This window comes from Vombatus ursinus, unplaced genomic scaffold, assembly GCF_900497805.2.
Source record: "Vombatus ursinus unplaced genomic scaffold, bare-nosed wombat genome assembly UNPS02014832.1, whole genome shotgun sequence".
Lineage (NCBI taxonomy): Eukaryota > Metazoa > Chordata > Mammalia > Diprotodontia > Vombatidae > Vombatus > Vombatus ursinus.
Genome location: NW_020954610.1, coordinates 18,394,963 through 18,418,100, shown reverse-complemented (window position 1 = coordinate 18,418,100; position 23,138 = coordinate 18,394,963). Strand labels below are relative to the sequence as shown.

The 23,138-nt window shown below is 38.7% G+C and overlaps 1 protein-coding gene across 6 annotated transcripts in view; it reads left to right on the top strand.

Annotated features, from left to right (window-relative positions):
• The window catches only part of LOC114026076 (paralemmin-2-like), a 508,213-nt gene extending 485,424 nt beyond the window's left edge, over positions 1-22,789 (top strand). For 5 of the 6 annotated variants that reach the window (XM_027839690.1, XM_027839692.1, XM_027839693.1 and 2 more), the window contains 2 exons: positions 4,564-4,742; positions 17,781-22,789. In XM_027839690.1, coding sequence (XP_027695491.1) covers positions 4,564-4,742; positions 17,781-17,879 — 278 coding nt within the window. In that variant the 3' untranslated portion in view covers positions 17,880-22,789. The remainder of the gene's footprint in view (positions 1-4,563; positions 4,743-17,780) is intronic. The other variant, XM_027839691.1, reaches the window with a different exon arrangement.
• The last annotated feature ends 349 nt before the right edge of the window (positions 22,790-23,138 follow it).

Genomic DNA, 23,138 nt, shown 5'->3' with positions numbered 1-23,138 from the left:
ACGAACGAACAAGGACAAACCATTGGGGTGGCAGAATGTACAATGAGGGATTGATTGGCCACAGAGAAAATATTAAGGAGTGTCAAGATTTCTAAAATCCAGTGTAACTTCAGTAAAAGGATGTTTTTGGTTTGAGGTGGGTAATTTTTCTGCTTTTCCTCTGCTATGGGAGAGTTTGAAGATTAATTGGCAACTTGAGTCTTTAAGACACTACTTTGAGTTGTAATGAGTTTATTTTCACAGTAGTGCAGAAGGAAAGCACCTCCTGCTAAAACTTTTAATAAGCCTTTATGAAGCCCTCCAGTGTGCTAATAATTTACACTGCAGGCTCCTTTTCTGGAGATTTCTTGGCCTTGCTAATACTCTGGCCTTCTGATCTGTTTTCTCAATGTTTTCCTCTCACTTTTAAATCATCTGCCTCTCAAGCTTTTTAGTTTTTCTTTACCTGTGGTTTGTGTGACCTCTAGTGGACAAAACTCATACAACTGGTTTAATGGATGGGCTAAATTTTTATTTCCCTGTGTTGCAACAGAATGATAGGAATCTTAGACTCATAGGATTTGGATATAGGTTAGGAATTATCTAGTCCAACCTCCTAATTTTACATATGTGGAAACTGCTGCAAAGTAAAGTGATTTGCTTCAAGTTGCATAGGCAGGAAAATAAAACCACAGAGTCAAGACTGGAATCCAGGGTCTTCCGGTTCTTCACCTTTTGTTATTGTAATGTAAAGAACCCTGGATTTGAAAGAGAAGGAATCTAATACTTCCTTGAGCCTCAGCAGACAAATGAAAATTGCTGTTGAAGGTCCTATGGTGTGTATTTTCCTAATTTATTAATTTTCCTTAAAAATTTGTGTTTTAGCCTCTATCACAGTTATTTTGGATGGTGCTTTTGGCCGGATCTCAGGAAATTTGGGTTTGGGTGACTGTTGGAAGATTACTGGAACTCTTTGTGCCTTGCTTTTTTCAATTAAAAAAATGAGGACAATCCTTACTGGTCATTTGCATTTAAATAGTGAAGCCATGTATATAAAAGAAATAGAAAATCACAGGTACTATGCAGTGAATCCATAGAGTTAGCTAAGTATTAAGGATAATTCAACTACTTTTCATAAGACTATAAAATCATAGATTTAGAGCTGGAAGGGACCATTGGGCCCAACACTGTCTTTTTACAGATAAGGAAACTGAGGCCCAGAGAGGTTACATAACTTGTGAGGGTCACATAAGCCAATAAATATCCAAGATGGGATTTGAAGCTGGGCCTTCCTAACTCTAACTGCCTTGCCAATTATTAGAATGATTCAGGCCAAAGCACTAAGTTTTACTAAAGTATCTAAGTACTGATCACTGTGTAGTCTGCTTAGGACATTTTCCTCAGTGCTTTATACATTCCACCTGATCTTCAGACTCAATAGTCTGTCCTTTGGTGAAGGCATTACCCTTGTTTTCTGAATTTCTTTTCAGTTCACATCAGCAATTTTTCACCAAAGATATAGAGATGAAAAATGACACTGTCCCTACCACCCTCAAGGAGTTTACAGTCTAATTGGATAAGATCTAGGCAAAGTGCACTTAACAACTTGAGAAGGAGGAAATCACTTTAGCTGAGAAAATCAAAGAAGATTTTCATGGAGAAAGTTGCCATCTGAGCAGGGTTTTAAGAAAAGGCTTTTAACAGACTGACAAGAGAAGAATACCCAGATGTTGGGGGGCAAGATAGCTTATATGAGTACATGGTGGTGGGAGAGTGAAAAATAACACTGTATTATGGATGAGGTAATCAGGTTAAATGGAAGATTCCATAAGAGTTTGGAAGGTAGTAGTGTGAAATCAATCTGGATAGGTAGGTTGGAACTGGATTGTAGTAGCCTCTATTTTATCCTTTACACAATAGAAAGCCACTATAAGTTTTTGAAAAAAGGAATGTCAGATCTGTGCCATAGGAAGATTATATTGGCAGTTGTGTCAAGGACAGATAAGAGAGGAGAAAGACAGGAGAGTATTATAATAGACCAGGGGAGACACACAGTAAGGGTCTGAACTGGAGCAGTACAGTGTGAGTGGGGAGGATGAGACAGATTACAGATATGAAAGATATGAAGGTTTGCATTGGCTGAATTTATCAGTGGAGAAATTGGATGTGGAGGTAAGGGAGAGGAAGAGTCAAAGATGACAAAGGCTTTCATCAAGGGTGATGGCACCATCCTCCGAAACTAGGAAGCTGGGATTTAGGAAGAAGATGAGTCCAGTTTGAGGAATTGTAGAATTTCAGAGTTAAAAATTACCCTTACTTTTATATCTTCTAGTCATAGAATGCTTCAGTTATTGGAAATAGGTACCTTAGAGAAATTTCAGTTCAGTGACTTCATTTTGTCTGTTAGGAAACTGAGGCTCAGAGGCGCTAAATGATTTGTGTAACATATAATCAGTGGCAAAGCTGAGACTTAAACCCAGGCGTCCTTACTGTCCAGTGTACATAGGATTATAGACTGAAGCCTTGAAGAGATCCCTCTTCCAGAGGTTCTTACCCTAGGGTCTGTGAAATAGTTCTTTTTATATTTCGATAACTGTATTTCTGTATAATTTCTTTCCTTTGTGATCCTCTGTACTTTATTCATTTAAAAATCATTCTGGGAAGGGGTCTGTGACACAAAAAAATGTGAAGAACTTCTGATGTGGTGCATGTCCCCATTTCACGGATGAAAAATCTAAGGCCTAGGGATTAAAAAAAAATTACTTTTCCAGGTTTTCAATGCTATTTCCCATGTATATTTTGTTGTTTTCAACCTTTCTGCCTCCCAGAGAAGTATTCAGAGCTTGTACTTGCCCTTTTCTGTGTTCAGTGCAGGACTATTAATGATCTAAGTTACAAAGCCAGTATTCTACACGAATGGTATCAAACTCAAATAGAAACAGGGCCACTAAAACACACACAGGGACCTCTGCCTGTCATATATGAATTAAAAAAAACACATGTTAATAGTATTTATGATGTGTTTTTCTTTATTTTGTTAAATATTTCCCACTTATATTTTATCTGCTTCCAGTGACAGTAGGAAGTATTGCCTTGATATGTTTGATAACCCCTGAACTACACAGCCCAGATCTGTCAGATAATTGATAATAGTCCTTTTTCTCAGGCGTCCTGCTTTCCTAAATCAAAGCCACACATGTTCTACTTATGATGTGTCGATTTTACTAGACCAACAGTCTGGGCTGGCCACGTAAAACATCGGGATGTTTTGACCTTCCAACCTTGACGTGTGACTCATGGATTGTTGTCAACACTGAGCTGAGAGACTGATTAAGAAACCAGGCAGATAAGATATTTATAAGTTGGGTGTGATCAAAGGCAAAGAGAGGTAAAGCAACTTTTAATGAAAAAAAAATCATCTGGGGGCAGGGGATTGTTTCCATCAAACCTTGTTCTCTGCCCAGATTTACATGTAGAGCAACTGGAAGCATGTGTCTCTAACAGCCCTTCATCCCAATGCTTCCCAGTCTTTTTTGCATGAAAATCCCCTCTCCCCCCCATTTTTTTTTTTTTTACAGTCTTCTCCAGTCATGCTGTCTCTAAATTGTTCAGTAGTTTCAGACTCTTCATGACCCCATTTGGTTTTGGTAGGTTTGTTGTTTTTGTTGGCAAAGATACTGGAGTGATTTGCAGTTTCCTTCTCCAGCTCATTTTACAGATGAGGAAACTGAAGCAAACAGGGTTAATTAAGTGATTTGCCCAGGGTCACACATCTGGTAAGTGCCTGAGGCTGGATTTGAACTCAGGTCTTCTGACCCCAGGCCCATTGCTTTATCCACTGTACCACCTAGCTGCCCTCCCTGGGAAGCAATCTTCTACCACTGTTCTGCTGTGTTGGGGCAGCAGCCATTCATAAGCTGCCTAGCAAGGATGGGGCTGGGGGGTGGGGGTTGCTTTTAAGGAAAGCAGCAAAATATTTCTGGCCATAAGGAAGCCAGACCTGGAGTTCGAGCTGCTGGCCAGCAAATGTTCCGTTACAGCATAGATTGGCAGGGAAGAATTTCCAGCGTCTCTGAGGCCCCCTTCCACAAACCACTGTCACTGTCACTCGCCATCCTCCTTCCCTAGAATTTCTTCAGGAAGCATTTTAATAATCAAGCTGAAAAACCTTCATTTCTACAACATTGAATCCACACTCTGTCTAGATATCCATGCCATAAGGAGATCTGTGTTGGCTTGTATACCAGGTGAAGAGATACCACCTTGTGGATATCACAGAGACCTGTATCTCTGTGCATCTCTGTGCATCTTTGTGTAGATGTGTAAAATATTTGCCAGACCTACTCATCTTATCATTTAAAACCAGCTGACTTGAAGTTTTCAGCAGCCAGGTTAGCAGTCCAACCTCCAAGGTGCTCTTTGGCCTCTACTAGAATTAGTTGCTTATGCATACCTTTCTGTATCGAGGCTTTTGGGTTGCCATTCTTTATGCCAGGGTTTTCTTTTGCCAATTGTTTCTCCTCATTCTGACAGCTATCATGAGCTGACCAGCTTAGAAAGGGTCTTCTCTTCCTGTTGTTGCAGGGAAAATAGAGAAAGTCAAACCTCCTCCATCCCCCACAACAGAAGGCCCCAGCTCGCAGTCTGATTTACTCCCTGAAGAGGCTGCCGGATACCAGCGGCCCAAGAATCTGATGCAGACCCTCATGGAAGATTACGAAACACACAAATCTAAAAGGCGCGAGAAAATGGATGAGAGCAGTGTAAGTTTTTCCTTTCCTTTTACTTACTCTAAGGCCATTGCTAAGGGCTTTGATCTCACAGGGAAGGATATGTCTGAGGTTGTCTAGCCCCTCCCCCCCAGTTTCAGACTATTTGAAAGGTTCTTTAACTAGTTTAGAAACATGTGACTCTATGGGGAGTTTTGTCCTTTTTGTTTTAGTGACTGCAAAGTGCCAAGGGCTGAAGGAAGTCTGCTTCAGTGCCAGGCCTTTGAGAGAATTTGTGCCAGCCACACTCTTGAGCTCAGGTCTAGCTGTTTGGTGTATTCAGAGGCAGAGAAAGAGGAATGTAGGGAGAGAGTTGGGATATCTACCAGGGCCATTAAGGACAGTCTTCCAACCACAGTTGTGACTATGAGCACTCCTTGGATTTTTTAGTAAACCTTTGGTTTTCCAAATAGAGTGAGGATAGGAATCCCTCATGGGACAGTCCGTTTCACTGCTGACAATGCTTAAAAGAGTGAACATGGTTAGAAGTTGTTTCAAATCTTTCTGCTTATTGTGGTGGGAAAAGATGATTTAAAATGACACTGTACACACACTTTTCTACAGAAATCTAAACCACCACCTTGGGACCTCTGCATTGACAATGTCCCCAGGTCATCTACTCAACCACTTTGTGGACCTGGCAGTTGGGTTGTGAGCTCTAAACCCACACAATTGATATATTCATCGCTCGTTTCCAAATTTGCCTTCTGAGAATGATCAGACTTCTTAAAGCAGTGGTCCCCAAAATAAGGCCCATCCTCTCTGTCCCCCATAGTTACTCATTGGGCCTCCAACACACCACACCAATCCATATCACCAGAACCTCTCCTCTCCACTCTGTTCCCAACATAATCGCTTTCTAAGTTTAGTATTGGCCTTCTGGGCAGTTTTAACCTAACTGTTATCAGGGCACTGGCAGCAGCCATAAGTATCACTGGGGAAAATCCCCCTACATATACTCTCCCAGCATACCCACCCTGTGCACCAGAATCACTTGGTGGCTGTGGCAAGTGGGCTCAAGAAAGAGTTCTCTCACCAGTTCATTTTGGAGAGGGTAGAGTGAGTCACACAGAATAAACAGGCATGGATAAATGGTGACCTGCATCTCAGATCTTACAACATTACCTTTCCCCAAAAACATTCTGCATTTCCCTATTTCTTTTTAGGGTACCAGCATCCTTCCAGTCACTTGGTTTTGCACCATGGGCTCATCTTTGCTTCCTCACTCTGTCCCCCTACACCTAATCAGTTGCCAAATCTTGTCATTTCTCAATCCTCAACGTCTTTCACATTCTCTCTCTCTCAGACAGGTACCACCCTTTTCCCATAGTCTCAAGGCTCTGCCTTCTCCTAACCAGTCCTACACAGTACTGTCAAAGTGGTTTTCTTAAAACATAGTGCCCAGTTGATTTTAGGATTAATTTTTTTTAATCTTTACTTCATTATTTTTAATATCTATCTTTGTGGAAGTTTAATAATGTGCATTACATAATAGCACAATTTACAAATGAGTACCCATGTACATATATACATATTGGGGTATACAAACTTTTTTGATAATGGGCATGTATTATCAAAAACTTCAAAGATTACTGCCATAGAAGATTATGAGCATGAATCCACAAAAGTAATTTTAGAAGACTCACCCCTGTAAAATACTTCTGAAGCATCAGGCTTCCAGAATGGATGGGGTCTACTCGTGTCAGTGCTACCTTCACCTACTGTATTCTTGTTCAAATAGGTTAGAACATAAAAGGAAGTTTTTATATGTGTGTTGAGCCAGATACTAAGAGGTGTTTGAAAGAAACACAGTATGTGTGAGCTATTGAAATTGATTTTTTCAGTTGTCATCAAGTGGCCTTGAAGTTTTCCTATCTGGTTGTATTGAAAAGTGCCTTGGGCCATACTCTTTCTATATGGAGCATATCATGAAGGAATGAATGACTCTGTATTTGATTCAAGAGCAGTTTGTGCATTGCACAAAAGGGGGGAGAGGGTAGGTCTGTAACTCTGCTTAATTTGCAGAGGGGAATGGAGTGGAACTGTTTGACAACCCAAAAATTCAGACTCAAATTTAAAGACACCTCAGTGTCTTCCCCGTGGTTAAACCTGGATAAAGGTGACCCATTTAGAGCACTTACCCAGAGATTATCAACAGGCCTTACCCCTTAACATTAGACTATCTATTTTTACAGTCTTTCTAGAATTCTCTGAAGTATCATATTCAGTTGGACCCTTCTGGAGGCTGTAACAGTTTTGAAATTAATTTCTCTCAGCTTCCTATTTATTTTCTTCTTTTAATCTTGCACAGTACCTAAGCAGCTCTGTGGAAAGGTAAGCCTGGCGACATATCCCATGCTCTTCCCTGTGGTGTGGATGTGCTTGGACAAATGTAATTTGCTTTTGCACACACTCCCAACGACAATGGTCTCTCCTTGCTGTTCTGGTCTGTGTCATGGATCTGCATCATTAGCAAGTGTTTCTGTTTTAAGTTTTGCCCCCTCTTGGAGATAAGGTTTCTCCCTTTTGAAATCATGCACTGCTAAGTCTTACCTGAGAGCAGTGGCTGGCAATGGGACTGCCACCACAAGTAATTAAGGACATGACATTCCTGCAGCCCTTTGCCATCCTCACTGTGGTTTAGTTCATTTGTTCCTGTCAAGCTGCCAGATAATTAGCACCAAGTGTGTTGGGTTGTCACCTTTGGCTTAATGAGTTCATTTGGAGTCTGTTTTGTGTCATTGGTCCTATTATTTTTCACAGTTCCTATTTAAGTAAATACTAGTGCAGAAACTTTCCCAGGGCAGCTGATGTTTCCCTCCCCCACTCCTCTAACCTCTATCCAGCCCTTCTTCTCTTCCCTCTTATAAGTACATCTATTGGAAGAGGAAAGAAAACACCCAACTGATCCTTGGATTAGAGGTTAAATATTTTCACACTGCCCAAAGTAGTATTGACCAAGCATGGAAGCTCATTTTACACCATGAGAAACCCCTAGATTCCAACAGAAAACATATCTGGGTCACTGCATCTCTCATTGAGGACCAAATCACCAAGAGCATCCATCATCATCTCACCTGAGCTAATGTATAACTATCAGTCAGGCATAGATATATGATCAGGCATATATCATCTTGTTGCTTGTAGGATTGTGGGCATTTATATTGTCATCAAGTATTTATTCAGCCCCACTGTGTTCCTATCACATGAAAAGCCTCTCTTTGAAAGTATTCATTGGATCAGAAAGTTTATTATGATGAATGTGTGTTTGTTGTCTCTTGTGGACCTGTGGCCCCCACCCTTTAAGAAAGAAAAAGGAAGAAAGAAAATTTGTTGTGATAGGTAGATTAGCAGTGTCATTAACCGCTTGGTGACTGCACTGTGCACCTTCTGTTGCCTTTAAGGCTGTGGCTGTGGCTGTCCTGTATTGATTCTGTGCACATGACCTATTTCAAAAGCTAAAAATGTGGCTTCACAGTTCCTGCACCTGCTCTGGGACCATTGCAGCTAATGCTAGAGCCGTCAATGCCCTGCCCCTCTCTCCCTCCAGGTATTCCATTAAGCAACTATAAGATAATGACTAAGCACAAATTTATCCGCATCCAATGATCTGAGTAACACCCTTCACCAGTGAACTCGCTGAAGAAATTGCAAACCCAAAGAAACAAAGCAATCAAACTAGCTTTGTAAGCAACCCCTTACCAGTTTGTTCATAGAAAGTCACAATTGGCTGTTGAATTGTATTCAAAAGAATGTTTTTCTGTGTGCTTTATGAGAGGAAGGCTCAATTTTTCAAATGGTGGGTTGGTCAGTCTTGTTGGATAGGTGTGTAAATTAGATGCATGTTCTTGGTGAAAAGTAGGAAGTTGTGGTTACTTTCCCCTTAAGCAAATTCAACAATATAACTGTCTATCAAATTATTCTTTGTGATACAACAACCCAGGCCCTGCCAAGTTGAGGTTTCAGTCCAGTCCAGTTTCAGCAGTTTTAATGGTCACTGTGGCATAATGGCCATCAGCTCAGGGCCCTAGGGATTTCCTTAGTCTTTTTTCTACAACCTTCAAATGCCAAAGACTCAAGGCCAGGAGTAAAAGAAGGCATGATAGTCCCACTCCATAAAGAAGTTAAGGAATATATTACTTTTTCCCTAAGCCTGGATGATTCTGTTGTCAGGATGCCCTAATATTCAAGGAGACTGCAGCCAAGCTGAGAGATTTGGGTTGTTTTGGCCACTGGAGGCCACTATCCTAAAAACCTCTACTAACAGTTTCAGCACGCCAGCTATCTTCTAGTTGGTGAAAAAAGGCTGATGAAATAAAAAGGATAAAGTGCTTCTTATTAGAAAAAGGATTGGGGGTGCCCATTGATTGGGGAATGGCCGAACAAGTTATGATAAACCAAATGTGATGTGCTGTAAGAAATAATGAAAGAGATAAGTCTCAGAGAAACATGGGAAGATTTGTATGAACTCATACAGAATAAAGCAGGAGAATAATTCCTACAGTAACAACAGTATTATAAAGACAAACAACTTTGAATGGTTTAAGAACTCTGATCAGTGCAATGACCAAACACAATTCCAGGGTACTCATGAGGAAACATGCTACTCACCTCCTTACAGAGAAATGATGGACTCAGAGTGCAGATTGAGACTTTCTTTTTAACATGGCCAATGTGAGAATTTATTTTGGTTAACTGCACATTTGTTACAGGGTTTGTTCTTTTTTTTTTTCTTTCTCATGGAGTGGGGACGAGGGGATTGAAGAAAATTGAAAAGCTCATCAACAACCTAGAAACCCCCAAATCTGCCCTTTGGGGGCCACAAGGATTTTCTTTCTTCTTGAACTTCTTTTTTTTTTCTTTATAGCTATATGCTTAGACAGCAATTTAAAATACTTTACACTCTGTCACAGACCCCCACTTACACACATTCAATTACAGTCATGCTGCTGTCATTGACTGCACCTAAACCCCAAGCTCCAGGTCTATTTTCATCCTCATCCCTGGGTGTTCTCTCTTTTTATAAAGAGACCGTGAGAGCTTCAGAATATACCATTCAGATACATTGAATCTGATCCAATGCTTAGCACAGTGCTTGGCACATAGTAAGTGCTTGATAAATGTTTATTAATTGATTGATCAAACTCTCATCATTAATCTCAAAGTGACGTTAATGTGTGTGTATAGGGGGGTTGAATGTCATAGCTCCACAAAGACCCAGGTCACAGCTTGACATGTAACATGTACTCTCTCACAAAGCTAGCATATGCCCAACGATCTTTAGACCTCAGCCTTACTCACATTGAATTTCTTCCTCTGACTCATTCAGGTCACCACTCAGGTTCTCAAGTCCCCAACACTCCTTTATGAATACTGGGCTGGCCTGCCATTCATTCTTTGGTTCTCATACTACTCGTCTCCTTTCCTTCTCATTCACATTGTCACTCTGCACATCGACTCGGTCCCTTGGACTCTCAATTCTTTCCAAGCACCCCTTACCAGTTGATCACCAACCTCAAGAGAATACCTTAACCTTCCTAAATATGCCCTTGAAATTGTAAGCAGCTATATCCTACCATAGCTTTTCTCTTTTTCAAGTATGCCCCCAGGACCTGTCACTCTGGAGTATAAGGGCATTTCTTTCCATGTCCTGTATCATTTCCCTTTCTGCCCCAGTCTTGCTGTTGTAATGACTCTCAGAGAAAGACTGAATTGCTTTAGCCTTTCTTATGTGGAAGCTATGGATTGTCCTAATAAATCATAGTGACTAAAGATGTAAATTCTTTTTATTTTAAAAAAATTTTTCAAGTAACTTCTGCATATTTTCTGGCAGCTTGGTACATGGAAAGGAGATTTGTGGGGAGGTAATTTTTTTTCTTGTGGTGTTTCTCCTGTTCAGGCATATCATAGGAGCTTTGAGGTCATTGAATAAAGTTTAATTTTTTTTCCTAAAATTGCCCTCTCTTAGTCTGGCATTTATGTAACAGTAGTAAAACATTGCCAAGCACTTTTAAAAAATTTTGGTTTTAAATTTATTTTACAGGAATATACAAGAATATATTTACAAGACTATATTACAGATAAGTGGCCCAGTAGATAGAGCACCAACCCTGGAGTCAGGAGGACCCAAGTTCAAATTTGGCCTCAGACACCTGACACTTCCTAGCTGTATGACCCTGGGCAAGTCACTTAACCCCGATTGCCTCGCAAAAAAAAAAAAAATTTATTTTCATATATATATATATATATATATATATATAGTGTCTCTCCCTTCCAGTGCCTCTAAGGACTAATAAATAAATGAAACCCTTGCAATACATGCATAGTCCAACAAAACAAATTTCTGCAGTAGCCTTGTCCAAAAATGCATGTCTTATTCTACATTTTTAAGTCCAAAATCTCTCCAGCAGAAGGTGTGTTCATCATTAGTCTTCTGGAATCACGCATTGATCAGAGTTCTCAAGTCTTTTAGAGTTGACTTTTCTATATGATGTTGTCATTTTATAAATTGTTTTCCCAGTTTTGCTCACTTCAGTTTGCTTCTGTTCATAGAGGTGTTGCTAGTTACCTCTAAAATTCTTTCATTATTTCTCATGGGACAAACTAATATTCCATATATCTCAGTTAGGTTAGCCATTCCTCAAGAGGTGAGCACCCCCTGAGTTTCCAGTTTGGGGCTACTATGAAAAGAACAGCTATAAATTTTTTTGTATATATAAGTTCATTTCCTCTTTCCTTAATCTCTGGTTGTATAGACGTAATAGGGCTATAGCTGAGTAAAGGTTACTATAGCAATATGAAATGTTACCAACCCAATATTGTTTTCTCTTAAGCCTACTGTTGGCATTGATACCTTCTCTGAGGAATTGGCCTAGCATTATAAAATCCCCGTTTTTTAATGGCCCTTTGATAAATGATCCTTGCAGGAAGAGTACAGCTGTAATACAAGCCATCTGTGACGAAGGAAGTACAAGTCCTAACAACTCTGGTAACATTGGAACTCTGTTTGATGCTTTTTCACATTTAGTGTCCCACGTCATCTGGTCAATGTTCCAACAACTATGTCCTCATCTAGCAGTTCGGGAGGGAGACACTATTTATGTACCGAGTTAAATCTTGATCACATAATCCCAAATGGGAGCTTCTTTGGAAATGGCCATTTTCAGCCCCACTGCTGACATTCAGGATAGATACAACCTGCATTGGAATCAAAGATGCAAGTTGTAGCACTGTGTTTGGGGTAGAAGGATTCAAGGAGAAATGAAGTCCTTTGGCTAGAGGGACTAGGAAATCCCCTGGGATTCATCTAACCCAAGTCTTTTCTGTTAAGAGCAAACAAAGGTGTCAGTAATGGACTGGTGACATACAGTAAAACCTTGGAAAACATTTTGAGTTAACGAGGTATGGCTTAGCTGATATTTTTATTAAAGAAAAAAAGTAGGACATCTTATTGTTTCAAAGCACACAAAACTTTAAATAAATATCAGAATACTAAAGCCTTTACTGTATTTGGATTTGCCTTCTGAAACCACTTCTGAATAAGCACCGGTCCATCACCTAGAGGTAGACTTATTCTCAGCTATGGATGGTTTTAAAATGTTGGCATGCCTATTCAGTATACTAATGTTGGTCTTTTCCCTTTCTGCCAGTACACCTGTAAATTACTGTCTAACAGCAAGGTTACTTCCGAGGTACTTTTCAACTTGCCTTTCTTGGTTTCTACTTGCATGGTGTTTTATAAATGCATGCTGTTTTGGCTTGATGCTTCATGTTGGTTGTGCTTCTCAATTAAAAACTTTTATAGTTTGAAAGAGCCATAATTTACAAATTGATATGGGTACTCCTTTGAAAAAGATTGAGATTCTTCCGCACCTTAGACTTTTCATGAACTGCTCTGGGGCAGCAGGGGACAGGCAGGGTGGGGGAGCTGTGGGGAAAGCAGACCTCATTTCCTGGTGGCCAGACTTCCGGTGATGAGTCTCCCTGAACTTACCTAGGCTGGCATTTGATAAAAGACATACATTCTGTTATTGGGTCCCAATGCCAAAGGTTCCCCTTTTTTTTTTTTGCCCATGCCCATGGACATTTAGTAAACTTGTCCATATTCCTTACTCAGTATGAATGAAAATGCATTCTGCATATGTACACAAGGAATAAAACAGATTAATCTCTTTTAATAGGGTGATATAATTGTTTACAGAATATTCCCTTACATCTTTGACTAGCTTCTCTTACACCTTGTGGATGCATGTACTCAGGTTGGAAATCTTTGCTCTATATGATAATATCTACCAGAATTTGCATTCCCCTGATAGAACCTTTTTTCTGTTATGGACCTCTTCTCAGATTAATGTTTTTAAATTAATAAAACAAAATATAGTCTTACAAAAAATCAATTATGTTGAAATAGTACTCCAAAAAAAAACCTTTTTTTAAATTAGCTCATGGATCCAGGTTAAGAATTCCTGTCTTTGAGAGTCCAGGGTCATCCCCATGCCGCAGTGAAGCTTAAGGGTGGGACTGTAGTGGAGATCTTAATAAATTCCAAGGGAGAAACAGTATCTCCCACCTTTTTTTTTTTTCACTATTTGCCCTTTTCTGATTTCTGGTAATAAGTGAAAAGGGTGAGAGAATTGCTATGTTGTGTTCTACAAGATGGTGCTGTGTCGTGTAGTGTGATGGGAGTAAAGGAGTACCTTTATTTGGTAACTAATATATGTTAGTGCTTTGACTGATGGACATTAATTAGCGAACTTTTTCAGTCTAGGGATTTATTCATTGTTACTCTACAAGTACCAGACTATTTTTCCCTCTGGCACTTTCAGCTTTGAGTTCACTTAGAAATGTTTCTGTTTGAAGAAAATTCCCAAAGCAGTCTACTATACAAATTTGGGTTTGGCATGCCTTATCGCAATAATCCTTTGACTTCCCTGTAGTACATTGACCTATTCTCACATATATATAAATTTTATTCTTGCGATGATTAATTCTAAATGAAAAGCACACCACCACCACCACTACCACCCTCCAAAAAAAACTTTAGGTTGAACCTATACTCCTGTATCTTGGAAGTTTCCATAGGCTGTGCACTAAGTGTGCTGATTATATAGTGTACCATATTCTCCAGATGTTTGGTGGTTATTTTCATTTGTTTTTTTTTAATAGTAATATCCTTCATTGTTCCAATGTAGAAATAATGTAGACTTAGGAATTTATAGACATTTGGGTTTGTTTATTTTTTTAATCTTTAGTTGTCATGCTATAAATATGGTTAGGACATAACATATCCTTGTTTTCCAGAGACATTTAATGAAGGTTGGGAATCTTAATTCCATGACACCTCCCTTAGCATCTACTAGTGAGATTGATAAACTTTATATAGAATATGAGAGTTTGAAAGTCAGACATCTAACTTTACAATACAGACTGTATTGGCTACAAGTTGCCGTAGTTTGGTAAAAATGAAAATCTAGAATCAGACGCCCAAGTGGAACCCTCAAAACTTAGTCATTTCATATTTTAAATTAGCAGAAAAATAAATTGTTAACACATTATTCAGCATACAAATTTTTCATATCATGTACTTGGATCTGCGATCTCACTGGTATTGCTCCTTCATTTGGTGTAAAATATGATCCACTTATGCTTTTTCACCCTATCCTATGAAATTCCAGCCCATAATGTATCTATCTAATATGCTAGACACTTTTCTTTAGTTTTTTTTAATAGCTTATGGTTTCCAGTATAGCAAAGTATCCATCTATTTCATATATTTATAGAAAAAATGAGAGTTGGCTGCTATTCAAAGATTAAACGATCTTCTCATTTGAATGGTCAGGTGATCATGCAGAGCTTTTTCTAAATTAATTCGTAGAAATGACAAAGCCCCAAATGTCATTATTGCCTACTAATTTTGTGTGTGTGTGTGTGTGTGTGTGTGTGCTCCATTCACTTTGAACATTTCTGTCAGCTTTATGTTCTTTCAAGAGTTCCTGCTTCAAGGAGTATGGACAGGAACTTAACCTGTGGTTTCTTTGATTACAAACAACTCTTTGGTGAGGAAACCCCCTCTACCAGTGCTAGTCAGGCACCACATCTGAAACATCTAATCTTAGAGATTTTGCCTAGAGCACTGAGAGGTTAAATGACTTGCCCCAACTCATACTGCCAATGTTCAAAGGTGAACTTGAGCCCAGCTCCTTATCCATTAGCCATGCTTCCTCCTAGGAAGTTATGTTGAAATAAAACTTTAACAAATAGCATAAAAAATATAAGGGCCAGTAAGCAAGATGAGTTTTAAGTACATCGTAGCACAGAGGAAAACAGTGGCTCTCAAGTTAGAGGACCTAGCTTTAGAGCCACCTACTTAATACCAGTTTGACCCTGGGCAAAGGTATCTGACCTCCCTGGTATTCATTTTCTTCATCTGTAAAATGAGTGGATTGGACTAGATCTCATCCTAAAATGCTTTATTTTAGAAACACAAACAAAAATCTTGATGTTGCTAAAACTCAGCACTACATAATAATTCAATATGTATGAATAGTAATGTTTATATCTTAAGTAAATAATGTATATGAAAAATAAAAATTTTTCATTAGCTGCTGAGAAATAGTATCTTCTCTTCCCTCTGGATCAGGGGTTCTTGACCTTTTTGTTTGTGTGTGTATGCCATGGACCCCTTCTTAGAATAATGTTTTTAAATGCATAAAGTAAAACATGTAGGATTACCAAGGAAACCAAACATTAGTAAAAATAAAGATGTATATTTTTTCCCTATCTAAGTTTGCAGACTCCCTAAAATCTATCCACAGGCATGGACCTCAGCTTAAGAACCCCTGCCTAAAAGTGAGAAAGGCTGGGGGCTCCTTTGACACATACTTTAATTTAATCCTAAGAAAGAAGGCAGCATGAAATAGTAGAAACAGCACCAGACCACAGGTCAAAAGAGCTTGGTCCAAATTCCATCACATATTAACTGTGTGACCCTGGGCAAGTCACTTAAACTTGCTGAGCCTCAGGTTCTTCATCTGAGAGTTGAATGACTCAACTAAGGTCACCTTAGTGACCTTAAGTCACTAACTCAACTAAGACACCTAGGCCCTGTGCCCCCTCAGTCCAGTGGCTGTTCTACAACACTCTACCATGCTCTCTCTGTCCTTCTTTCATGGAACAGGTGTGGTATGTTTATTCTCATGGAGGTAGCCAAAAAGAGCTAAACCCACTTGGTTCTCCACCCTTTTTAAAACAGCCATCCAGGGTTCTAATAAGAAAATCCTGGATTATGGTTCCAAGGGAAAGCCATAATCGGCCCCTGCAACCATTTTGAAAAGTGTAGTCTATGCCAATACACATTGCCACATAACAAACAATAACTTAAAATGGCTATCTTGTCTTCATTTATCTTCACTCTGAAATTTAATCTGATTCTACATTTTATGGATTAATATCTGTCCTATACCCTCTGCCTGAAAAAAAAAAAATGTTCTTTTCCACTTTCATAATCAGAAAACAAACCCAGAAGTATCTCCTCACTGATGCTTCCCTTAATAACTCATTCTGTCCTGCTAGAGAGATACTTAGAGTCAGGGCTGCTCCTGTGACCTAGGGCAGCCACCTGACTGATGACGTCTCTTATCTCAGTTTTCTCATCTGTAAAATAGGGATAACAAAAGCACCTACCTCACAGGGTTGTTGTGAGGATCAAAAGAGATGCTACATATACATACATGCCTAACAAACTTTAAAGAGCCATGTAAATATCAGCTGTTATTATTTCAGATGTGAAAATGGCTGTGACACCAAATGCAAATTTTTGTGTGTGTATAATTACTAATTAAAATGCTCTCGTTGCTTTACTGGCCTGAAATTACATTTGGCTGCTTATGTTTTCTTTTAATATCTTGTCTTGAATGCTTCTATTTGCTTGTCTTGCATTTTTCTTTATTTTTTACTTCAATTAACTTGAAGTTTCTTTTCTTGAACTTTGGGTGACAGATGTTGGAACTGGGCTAATACTTAGTGTCTTTCCTCTTCATGACTAATAATTTTCCCTGAAGCAACTAGTTCTTTCTCCATTCTTTTTTTTTCCTCCCAAGTTAGAAAATAAAATAGTGGGTCACCAGCTTGGCTTCTTATCATTCATTCAGCTACTTTAAGGTACCTGGCTTTTATTCAGGTATGTACACATTTTACTCTCTAGTGCTGTCAGAAACAACTTCTGGGGTTCACAGATATTGGATTCTGCCTGTAGCACTCTCCCTGCTGGTTTAATTCAGACTTGTCCACTTGCTTATAAATATTCATCCTCTTGTTTAGGAAGAGGCCCAAAGCTTCTTCATAAGAAGAATGGTGTCATATTTGTGACATTCAGAGATGTGTTTTATCATCATGTAGATAACAGGGTAGAGATGAGACCTGGACCTGTGATTTCTTTGGTATTAGAAACTCCCAGTTGAGGAAACTCTCCCTACCCATGCAGGTCAGCACTTTCTCTGCAACTGCTAGTCTTAAAGAGTTGTCTAGAGAACTGAGAAAGTAAGTGACTTGCCCAGGGTCTCACAGCCAGCATGTGTTAGAGGAGTTGACTAGCTTCAAGTCCACCCCTCAATGTGACACTCCTGTCCATAACATGATAAAGGTTAAAATTGAGTTCAAGTAAGTCTTCAGAATATTTCATTAAAATGGTTATAAATTTTTTGTGATGCTAGACTGCAAGGGAATAAATACTTCTTCATAAGATAACCTTTGTACTTAAAGTATATGCAATCACAGTACACTGTTGTGTACTGAGTACATTGACTTCTCACAGTGTCCCAAACAATATTAGATCCTTCTCACCTTCCACTGGTATCTCCTGAAAAAATCCATGTTGTCATTAAACCTGTTCATTTGGCCTGTGTAGTACTGCTGTTGACACAAGATTTCAGACCAAACTTAAGGGAGGGAGAAAGGGAAAATGTTGAGTGGATAGGATAATGTCTACGTGGAACCCTTGATCATGAAAATCTGGTTTTACTTCCTTTCTTTTAGGTCCTCGAGGCAACCCGGGTGAATCGCCGGAAGAGTGCACTAGCCTTGCGTTGGGAAGCAGGAATATATGCCAATAGGGAGGAGGAGGAGGATGAATAAACATTTCTCAACCAAGTTCATTTGGTGCATGGAACAACAAGAAACCCCCAAAAAATGAAGAAAAAGGAGAAAAGAAAGTAACCTTTTTAATGAAATATTTATTAAGGAGTAAACAAGCTCAATGATTTAGACCAGAAACACTGCAGTAGATATCTTTGGGAGGAAACTGAAAACAAAATGGAAACTCATCTACTGAACTCTCAGCATACCCCAAGGGGAAAAAAGAGCAAGAGAGGATTCCTGTCACTTACTGGGTCTATCCAAAAGGAGGATATCACCACCATCAATAAGAACGGCAACAGCTGTGGTGCCTACAGCAAGTAACCATCGAAGGTCAAAGCAATTAAAAATGGTGGAAACCTGAGCAAAATGTGCTTCCTTCTAATAGGACTCCCTGCCTAGCTTTGTGCTAGGGAAGAGCAAGCAGTCCACAGTGGGCTCTATCAAAAGAGTACATCTTGTGCAGGAGCAAATTAGCAAGGCACATGGTATTCCTTTGGATCCTCCCACAGTTTCATTGTCCCCATTCCTCATGCTGTGCTAGGAACATCATGATCACCCCAGTTATTCAATAGCCATAAATAGGATGGTATTTTTTTTTTAAGAATTTTTCAAAGGAGAGGTGAAGTTAACTCTCTTTCTCTTAATTTAACTCTTTTTAAAATCAGGAACTATCACTGCAAAATGTACAATCCATAAATTTTACAATTAGTATATTTAATAAAGTATTTCTTCCTGTTACAAACACAATCTCTTTTAGATTAGGAGGTTGAAGAATGGCAGGGAGGGAGCCAACGCAAATGACTTATTTTAGCTTTAGGATCCTATCTGCTTGTAATATTGACTGGTCTCCAGTTCCTGAGAACATATTTACATGATTATGTTTCTTAATATAAAAATCTGTATTTAGTGGACAACAAGTATTTTTATGATGGGAAGGGGGCCGTGCTTGTGTATAGTCTTTACACATTGAAACAAACAATTCAGAAAGTTTAGGGGTGGGAGAATAAATATAGTTTTTAGAGTGGCAATAATTGAAAACAAAGAAGGGCACATTTTGACTTAGATGTATTAAACAAGAAGAGAATAGCAGTGTTTATAACTATATTTTGTAATGATAAAGCAGGCCTTGAAGAGAGTGTGAGAAATGGAAATCTTTGGATATCCAGAAAGTGAAAAATTTGAGAGGTCTTGGAAGTAGAGAAAAGTAGAAGGAAGAAAGGAGAAAGGAGAGGGAAAGAGATTATTTTTGCTGTTCAACCAATGTTTTTCAGAATGGTATATGGAAACAAATAAAAATAGGACATTGAAGGATTGGAGTCAGCCACAAATACTAAAAAGTGTGTGTGTGTGTGTGCGTGCATGTATAAAAGTATGTGCACTTGTGTGAAGGTGTGCATGTTGAAATTCCAGAATGATGATGGGTTAGCATTGTAAAATTATTTTCTCCAAAGCTGTTTGCTAGCTACCAGAGTGATTGAGAATTTCTTTTTTATGCAAAGGGATATAAAGGCACTGAGTTGAGGCAGTATTTGTAATATTAAATTGACCCAACATGGTATTTGCATGAGGCCCAGTTGCAATGTTTTGAAGCAGTTTTGTAAATTGATATTTAGAAAAAGGATTGTGGTATTTATTCTTGTGCATTGTATTCATAGGTAGACTAGAGAATGCTGGTTTTACACTTTATTTCATTTAAAGCAACATAATGATGATATTCTACAGTTGGGTGCCATAATATCTGGATGAGAATTTTTTTAATCTGACAATGAGGAAACAATAACCTGCTTCATTTTCTTCATAACTAGTATTTTTATTTTTTGAAGGCAACAATTAAATTTATTCTCACTAAAATTCACTTCTACTTTGTTCTTGGTATGTCACGTGATATGATGTGTGTTGTTCTAACACAGACCTGCACAACTTGTAAACTTCTTTGGGCGGCAGATAGGTTAAACTACAGACACAATGAGGATGGTTGGTTGTTGTGGATTATGTGACAAACACGAGTGCACAGTGGCAACCCTACATTTTTTTGGTGCTGCCTAAAATCCTTTGGCGGACCACAGTCCTTTGGCAGGCCATATGTTGTGCAGGCCTGCTCTAACAGGAAGCAATTTCCACTTAAAGTATATGGTAAATTCCACAATGCATCATTCTTGGGTTTTGGGGTTTTTTTTTTAGTAAATAATATAAGTGTTGGCTTGGGGGGGGCAGGGAATGTAAGCAAAAATGGTATTATTAAAGGAGATAGAAACAGTGGACTGCCAGAGAGTGTCTGTCTGAAGCCAGTTTTTAGAAATGTGAACCAAAAATTGCACCTGCTGTTAACCTGATGTATCTGGACCTGTGGATTTTGTTTTGTTTTGTTTTGTTTTCTATAAGTAATAAAGTGAAATCTCTTTGAATCCTACATTGTCCATAGAAATCAACAAACAATTCCAAAGTGTAGCAGTTAGGCATATATTAGGTATTTTTAAGAATGGCTTGAGCTTGACTTGAATTTTTGCATTTTTTTTTTTTTTTTTTAACAAAGAACTTATGCACACATTAAGACTACTTGTGAGAAAATGTACAGGTAGAAGGGTAGCTTCCAAACAAATTTAATGCACCTGGGTTTGCATTAACAGGCTGAAACCCTTTAGCAGAAGACATTTCTTGTTCTGAGGGCCACAAAGAATTTTACAGCTAACAGGAAACTTGGAGGTCATGTAGGGTAATGCTTTCCTTTGAGGGATTAGAAAACTGAGGCTAACATGGCTTGCCCAGAGTCACACCAAATGGTTCATGATTTGAATTTCAAGTTCCTGATTCCTCATCCTGCATATTCTGCTCTAAGATACTACTTTTCTGGCTATTTGTTCTCATTCCTCATCCAAAAATATCCTCTCTGGGAGGACTTCAAATTAAAGCATCTGGATTTTTCAGAATGCTTATTCATTTTGCAAGCAAGCATTCTTGAGCACCTGTTGTGTGCACAGCTCCAGACTAGGCTCCATCAGTAAGAATCCCAGTGGGAATTTGGTCACTGGGGAAGATGAAGATATTTTTTTCTTTTTTAAGTGAAAGGAGTAAGTCCTGCTTATTTTCCCTTCCCCACCTCAAACTCTGTCTTCTCCCTTAATACCCACAGAAAAATACTCAGATAGATAGAATATTTGTATCATTGATGAAATCAAGGCTGTCTTTCCCTCTCCCTCCAAGCACATAGTAGGAAGGGCACTGGCAGGAATCTGAGGACCTGAGTTTAAAGCTTACCTTTGGTGTTTATGACTTGTGTGACCCTAAACAAGTCACTTAAATACCCAGTCCTTCAATGGCCCATTAGTTCAGTTGCTGATCGTGACAGGTTGACTCTTGCCTCCTCACCTTCGTTTTTTTCATCCAGAAAATATGGAAGCAGGCTTCTGTTCACAGCAGGAGGAATAGGCTATGTGCCCCTTGGATCAAGCTATGCAGTTTATTCAACTTGTCAGTATCACTTGCATGTTATCACATAGGTATCCATATATATGTAGTATATATATAGTATGTATGTATGTATGTATATACATACATGTATGTATCCATATGAATACACACACATATATATATGAAATTAAAAGATGGAATACTATTACAAAGTTAATGCTATCTCCATGGAAAAATAAAACCTTTCTCCAGCTAAAGGACTGATGTAATGAAATTGCATTGGGGGGAAAAATAGCTTTAGCTTTAGAGTCAGTGGGCATATCCAGTTTTGGTTATAGCACTAATTTCCTGAACTGTTATTCAATGAGCTGCCAAACTTTGATTTTTGTCTTGCTCTTGATTCATATTACATTAAAAAGAAAAGAAAAAAAAACTTTTAAAAATGACCTGTCCGTCATACTGTATACCTGGATTTCTGTGTATGTTAACCTCTTAAATGTAATTATTCTGCTTCTGTTTTATAGTGACTGTGAGACTTACAATGCAAGTATATAATTATTTTCTCATTAAAACCAAAGCCTGTGTTGTGTTTCTATAAATGATTGCTGTTTAAATCTTAGTCACTTGGCCTGGAGAAGATGGATCCTGTGGGAGAAACAAAACCTAAATGAAGGCAATTTAGGAGCTACAGGTTTTGAAGATGAAATACCTTTTGACATGAAATACATGTCACCCATAAAATGTCCAGTTCAGGAGCTCCGTACATACTAAGTATGAGCTTGTCAGGAATAGAGAGCAATGATTCCCAGAGTAAATAATTTTCCATGTCCTCTACTAGGTTTGGGGAAAGCCTGGGAATCTCATCGGAGTACAGCCATCTACCTCTTTTGTTTGGGTGTTGCCTTTTGTTTTTATCCCATAATAATTGCCTAATTCTTAGGATCCTTACCTCTCACCCTCCCTCCTCCTCCTCAGCACTGAAGTCTCCCTTGAAACAAAGAAACAGCCAAGATAAACAACCAATGTAGAGAAAATGCTGGAGAGACTATTCATCATTCTGCAAGGGTGGGGAGGGAGGTGTTTCATCACTTGTTATCCACAGGCATCTTCCTTAGAAGATATCCCAGATGGGGGATGCCCACCTTGTTTGCCTGAATTAAAATCAATCAGCATCTATTAAGGGTCTACTGGCACTTGAAGAAAGGAAGACAAAAATAAAATCAATTCAAAGATGGCAGTTTGAGAATACAAAATATAAAATGTGACAGCGTAATTAGTTCATTGGAGTTGTTTAATAATTGCTAAATGATACGAGAACCGTAAGTTTCCTGAATTAAATCAGTCACTCAGCATTTATTATGTACTACAAACCTAGCTAGATTTTATACTGAAGACTGTAGTGAAGCTCATTGTCTTTATGGAGGATTTGTGAAGTCATGCTTTTATTTCTAAATAGCTCGAGCACCCATTAATAAAACTTAACTGAAATTGACCATCAAGGATGTGATTTACTTTATGCTGTTTTTATTGTTTCAAAATATCATGAAATTTGGTATTTCTGTTGGGATTCCTTGCTAAGAGATTCGTTTGAATTCTTATGAAATGGTCCTTTAAAATTGTACTGGTATCCCCAGTGCCAAACACGCAGTAGGAAGCACTTAAATTATTACTGATTGATTAAAAAGCTCAAAAGAATTTGACTGCTTCTTTGCCACTATAGGCTTCCTATATCTGATGTAAGCCTTCTGAGGTCCAATTCCAGTGTTCTGACTGATGAACTGGAAGTTCCTTGATTTGGGAACAAGAGGCATAATAACCATTTTTTTTTTATGTGAAGGTTTAAGTGAG